Source organism: Castanea sativa, chromosome 3 (genome assembly GCF_040712315.1).
Source record: "Castanea sativa cultivar Marrone di Chiusa Pesio chromosome 3, ASM4071231v1".
NCBI classification, from domain to species: Eukaryota; Viridiplantae; Streptophyta; class Magnoliopsida; order Fagales; family Fagaceae; genus Castanea; species Castanea sativa.
Window position 1 is genome coordinate 21167321 of NC_134015.1, and position 6000 is coordinate 21173320.

At 36.4% G+C, this 6000-nt stretch overlaps 1 protein-coding gene across 1 annotated transcript; it reads left to right on the plus strand.

Annotated features, from left to right (window-relative positions):
- The first annotated feature begins 1693 nt into the window (after positions 1-1693).
- Positions 1694-3838, plus strand: LOC142626808 (L-type lectin-domain containing receptor kinase IX.1-like). The gene has a single exon (XM_075800525.1). It carries the CDS (start codon positions 1694-1696, stop codon positions 3836-3838), a length of 2145 nt encoding a protein of 714 aa, XP_075656640.1.
- Positions 3839-6000: the final 2162 nt, after the last annotated feature.

Here is a 6000-nt window from a genome sequence, read left to right on the forward strand (position 1 = left end):
CTAGATCCAAGTTAGTTGTGAAGCAAACCTCACTTAGATCTGCCAAAATCAACACCAACCCACCTATTTGCGTACCCTATCCAAGGGATACCAAAGTTTTGGTCACTTAGATTGCCAAAATCAACTACTAGTCCTTTGTTAATAATGTGCTGATAGTGAACCACATGGCAGTCACCATCTTAATGTAAATTCATGTGGGATCCCATGTATCATGCACACATGTGGTGGACCCTATGACCACACAATATATACATCATATTAATTTAAGTACTTATGATCTACTTTGGCACTGTATTTTTGCAGGATCAAGTGCTGCTGCTTGGATGCTGTGAATACACAGCTCACCACTTTTTCTAAAGAGACATTTTGACATTCTTGTAATAGCAGAGAACTAAAGAGACATTTTGGATGGTTGTGTTGTGTTGGAAATTTTTTTTCATGTGTTGGAACTTGTTTATTTTGGATGGTTGTGTTGTGTTGGAAACTTGTGATAGCAGGGAAAAATTCTTCTGTTTTGATAACAGGGAAAAAACAGCCACAAAAGAGGGCAGGATAAATAAAAGAAATAGAAACTATAGCCGCGTTTTACAAACGCGGCTATAGTTTGTATGAAAGGTTGGCAAACGAACCTGCCAGATGGGCTATAGCCGCGTTTTTTATAAACGCGGCTATAGTCCGCAGCCCATGGCCGCGTTAATAACCGCGGCTCAAGCGGGTCTGTAGCCGCGTTTTTGAAAAACGCGGCTATAGACCTGAAGCCTATAGCCGTGGTTCAAAAACGCGGCTACAGACCCTGCGGGTCTATTGCTGCGCCGCTTAGGCCGCGTTTACAAACGCGGCTCTAGAAAACGCGGCTATAGGATATTAAATTATTCATGACACCATCACAATTTGACTTCTAGTTAAATCTTACTTTAACCCTTGAATGCTTCCTTTGCCTAGTTTTATATTTATTTTTAATAATGCAATTTTTAGAATAATGATCTTAATGTAAATATGTCGGGAACACAATCTTAAATTGAATCAAAAGCTAACCACTCACATTGGGCTGTGAATAATCATTGTGTATGACCCTAGACTTCTCTCTAATCCTCATCATCAAAATGATTATGATTTAATACTCTAGAATTTAAAATTTGCACTCATGTCATGACATATATGATCATATATGTTCCAATATATACTTAGCTTGCAATTTGATCAAATGGTTAGGAATTGTCTCGCATGAGAGAATGTTAAGATTACACTAATAATTATTGACCTGGTATAAGCTTATACCAGATCAATAATTATTTGTTTAAAATTTGGTGCTAGCTACGCAAATACTCCCTCGGGCAACTAATAATTATTGACCCGGTAGCTTATACCAGGTCAATAATTATTAGTTTAAAATTTGGTGCTAGCTAGGCAAATCCTCCCTCGGGCAATTCTGGACAACCGATTCTTGCCTGGGAAAATACTACCAATGAGGATAGTTGAACATGAGAGAGAGAGAGAGTATATGAGTTGACCAAATTAAAATTGCTTACTATAATAAAAACACTACAATAAAAACAATGAAAGTAAATAAATTAAGAAAAAAAAATAAGCCTTATAAATTGAAGTAGGACGTTCATATAACATGGTTGAAATACTCCAAACCCCTAATAAGCCAGTAACTTGAGACCATTTTTTTTCCTCAACGCATTTAACCATGGCTCTCTCCAGCCTTCTTCAAACTCAAAAAATCCATTCTCTTCTTCTCAATCAGCTCTTCATGATCATCTTCTTTTTATTGTCACTTCCCCATGCAAACTCAGTTTACTTCAACCTCTCTAGTTTCCAACCAAGTGATAGCAGTATAACCTTTCAGGGTGATGCATACGTGGACCCAGAAGGTCTCCAACTAACAAAGAATACACAAACCGCATTACTGAGTTATAGTGCTGGTCGTGCCTTATATTCTGAACAAGTGCGCCTTTGGGATAATAACACAGGGTGGCTAGCAGACTTCACCACTCACTTCTCCTTCATCATTAAAGCTGTTACTGCTGTGCCTGCTGATGGGCTCACCTTCTTTATTGCTCCATTTGGTTCTAAAATGCCCAACAATTCAACCGGCGGGGCTTTTGGACTGTTGAGTAGTGATGATGCTCTCAACGGCACTCATAATCAAATTGTTGCAGTTGAGTTTGACACTTTCAAAAACCAATATGATCCAAGCAGTGATCATGTTGGAATCGATGTCAATTCCATTGTCTCAAAGGCAAATGTCACATGGAATAGTAGCATTAGCGATGGGTCCATAGCAAACACATGGATAAGTTATAACTCTACAATCAAAATCCTGAGTGTGTTCCTTACTTATGCCGATAATCCAGTCTTCAGCGGGAATTTTAGTCTTTCATATATTGTTGACTTGAGGATTGTTTTACCGGAATGGGTTTGTGTTGGTTTATCCGCGGCAACAGGTGCATATACCGAGACAAATACAATACTTTCTTGGTCATTCAATTCAACCTCGGAGCTTGTAGATGGGGTTTCTCAGACAAACAACACGGGAACAGGGGCTAATGTGAACACAAAAAATTGGAACATGAAAAACAAATTGGCGTTGATCATTGGTTTAGCAGTGAGTTTCGGTGGAGTGAGTTGTGCATTAGGTCTACTTTGGTTCATTTGTTGGAGAAAAGGGGCTAATGTGAACACAGAAGATTTTGCTGATGATGTTTGTATCGATGATGAATTTGAAAAAGGAACTGGCCCAAGAAGTTTCACTTACCATGAACTTATCCGTGCAACAAACAACTTTGCTGAAGGAGGGAAGCTCGGACAAGGAGGATTCGGATGTGTTTACAAGGGTTTGTTAAGAGAATCCAATACAGAAGTTGCAGTTAAAAGAGTCTCGAAAGGATCAAGGCAAGGTAAAAAGGAGTACACATCAGAAGTGAAGACCATTAGCCATTTAAGACATAGGAATTTGGTTCAACTCATTGGTTGGTGCCATGAACAAGGTGAGTTACTTCTTGTGTACGAGTTCATGGCTAATGGAAGCCTTGATACTCATCTATTTGGAGCAAAGATTATGCTAACATGGTCTGTGAGGTATAAAATAGCTCTTGGATTGGCTTCTGCACTATTGTACCTTCATGAAGAATGGAAACAATGTGTGGTGCACAGAGATATAAAGTCAAGCAATATTATGTTGGATTCAGATTTCAATGCCAAACTAGGCGATTTTGGGCTTGCAAGGCTTGTAGACCATGAGTTGGGCTCACAAACTACTGTTTTGGCAGGAACTTTGGGCTGCCTAGCCCCGGAGTGTGCTATCACTGGCAAGGCTTCCAAGGAATCTGATGTCTATAGTTTTGGGGTGGTTTCCCTTGAGATCACATGTGGAAGAAAGCCAATCCAACTACAGGCCGAACCAAGCAAGGTAAGTCTTGTAGAGTGGGTGTGGGACCTCTATGGAAAACACCAACTCCTTGAAGCTGTTGATAAAAGATTAAGTATGGAATTTGATGAGAAGCAAACGGACTGCTTGATGGCAGTTGGCTTGTGGTGTTGCCATCCTGATCCCACTATCCGACCCTCTATAAGACAAGTTATAAATGTACTTAATTTTGAAACTCCTTTTCCCATTCTTTCATCAAAATTGCCGGTGCCAATGTATGATGAGCCTTCAATGCACATGTGTAGATTATCGCATACACCAGCTAGTCACTTGGGATCAATCAAAGGTCAGCCATTATGCTCGTGTAGTAGTTGTTCTACTAATTCGTCTACGTCAGTTGGCCTTAGTAAACCTCTTCTAAATTCAGGCATAGCTGATGTGGAGTTAACTTCAGTTTCATATTAATATGTGATTATTCATACTTTTGTAATAATTTCTTCTTTTTTAGAATCATACTTTTGTTAATAAACTCGAAAGCGTGGGTAAGTTTTTTCAATTATGGAATGCACGGTAAGGTCAATGGATTCAAAAAAAAGTAAGCATGCGTATAAACTTTATCTATATATATCTAAAAGTTGAAGCGTAACATTTAGTACTACTACGCTCCTATTGAGTCACTTCATTGCAAGATCATTAGCCACATAATTAATCTTTTTCATATTTGTTTTTTACCTTTGATTTTTTTACTATATTAAATATATAAATATATTGACTTTACAAATTCATCTTAGGCAATTTCAACTTTACATATTCATCTACTTTAATTTTTATATTATAATATATATAATAAATCAATGAAAAATCACGCACAACGCGCAAGTCCGCGACTAGTTTAATAATAAAAGAAAAGAGCATGGGTAGTAAATCAAGGGGCGGAGCATGTGCATAATTTATCTCAAATTTTTATCTGTTTTTGTTTGACAAAGGATCAAAAGGTATTTTTATTTTATAAGGGATACATGACCAAGGATCAAATGTACATTTACATTCTGATCCATTTTGTTAGTGAAACTGTTGATTAGAGGAAAATTCTTCTTGGCATTGTTCAATAGACATGATCAATAAGTCAGTCCATTTGCATAAGTTCAAACACTGCTTGAAATTGATTGTTTTTTACAGCTTTAGATAGCTTCATTTGTGACGTTATCCAAATTCAAGCGAAAGTTTGCAGTCATGTGGTTTACTTTTTGGTCAGTAACTGTGATCGAATTAAAGTTACATTAAGGATATGAACTCTACCAAATTTGAAGTGTAGGAATGCTATTCCCACTCGTCTTTGGAGAGTCTCTGCAGAACCCTTTCTCTCTTTTTTTGGCATTTGAATCTTTTTGCTTGTGCAGTTCTTAACCCAACTAAAGTGTTATATAAATATTTAGCTAGCGCTTGTTACAATTTGAAATCCTAATCTTTGTATTTAAGAGAGAATTCTTTGGGTGTATTTAGTTTCGGTTTTATGTGAAAGCTCTTCGTTTGTTTGTAATTGTGACTGTTTTTTTTAGTTCTCTTTACTCGTATTATTTGTTTATAAGATCTTTGTGACATTATGTTTTTCGAACACACCAGTACTAATGAGTTGTTGAATGCTGTTAAGATTGAAAAATCTTCTTTGGTTGAAAAGGTTAAAAGGACTAGAAAATGACTTAAGTATCACTAGAGAACAACTTGGTAGGTCTTCTAGCTCTAAACTTGATGAGATGCTGAGTGCTCAAAATTCCTTTTCTAATAAAACTAGTTTAGGGTATATTTAAGGTGGTTTGTCTTCTAAAAATACTTCTACAAAATTTATCATATCTTCTTCTAAGTCTATTCCTAAACCGGTAGAGAGAGCTCATATGGAAGAAATTATTGCTACTAGAAGAATTAGAGTTGACTTGAGTGATACCAAACCAAAACAGTCTGTTCACCCTATTGCTAAAAAGAAAATCGAACTTCATCCTTAATGGTTTTGTCATTTCTGTGATGGAGTTGGGTATACTCACCCAAATTGTTTCAAGTTGCAAGCAAGCAACTAAGCAAATAGTGTCAGTGCCAAAAGCATAAGATCCTATGACACTTATTCAAGAATTGGTAAAGGCACTTAATCTTTTTGCTAATTCTAGAGTTGATCTTCAATCCAATCCTTCAAGGAACTCCAACTCCCTTTCTACATCTAAGAAGATGTGGATTCAAAAGACTCGTCTTAATATGAGTGATTTGTTCTTTGTTTTAATCAAAAAATCTTGATTTCGACATGATCGTAAAGACTAAAAAAATCTTAAGAGAAAAGTATAAATAACCATCTCACCACTAGTGTAGAGCAATCTGTGTATTTCTTTATAGATAATAAAAAATGAGATTAAGAGAAATCTCATGAAAAAAATCATTGAACAAAGGTGATGCATTTTTTATTTAAACGTGTACAATAGTGGGCTTGAAATAAAAGAAATATATATATATATGCCCTTGTGATTTGTGACTATGCATTAAGCTTTCAAGCATAAATTTTCATGAAAGCATATGTCAATAGATTGTGACTCTATATTGGGAGATGTAGGAGTTATAAGATGTACCTCTTTAAGCGATAATAA

Coding starts and splice junctions, on each gene's coding strand:
- LOC142626808 (XM_075800525.1), top strand. CDS start 1,694: ATGGCTCTCTCCAGCCTTCTTCAAACTCAAAAAATCCATTCTCTTCTT.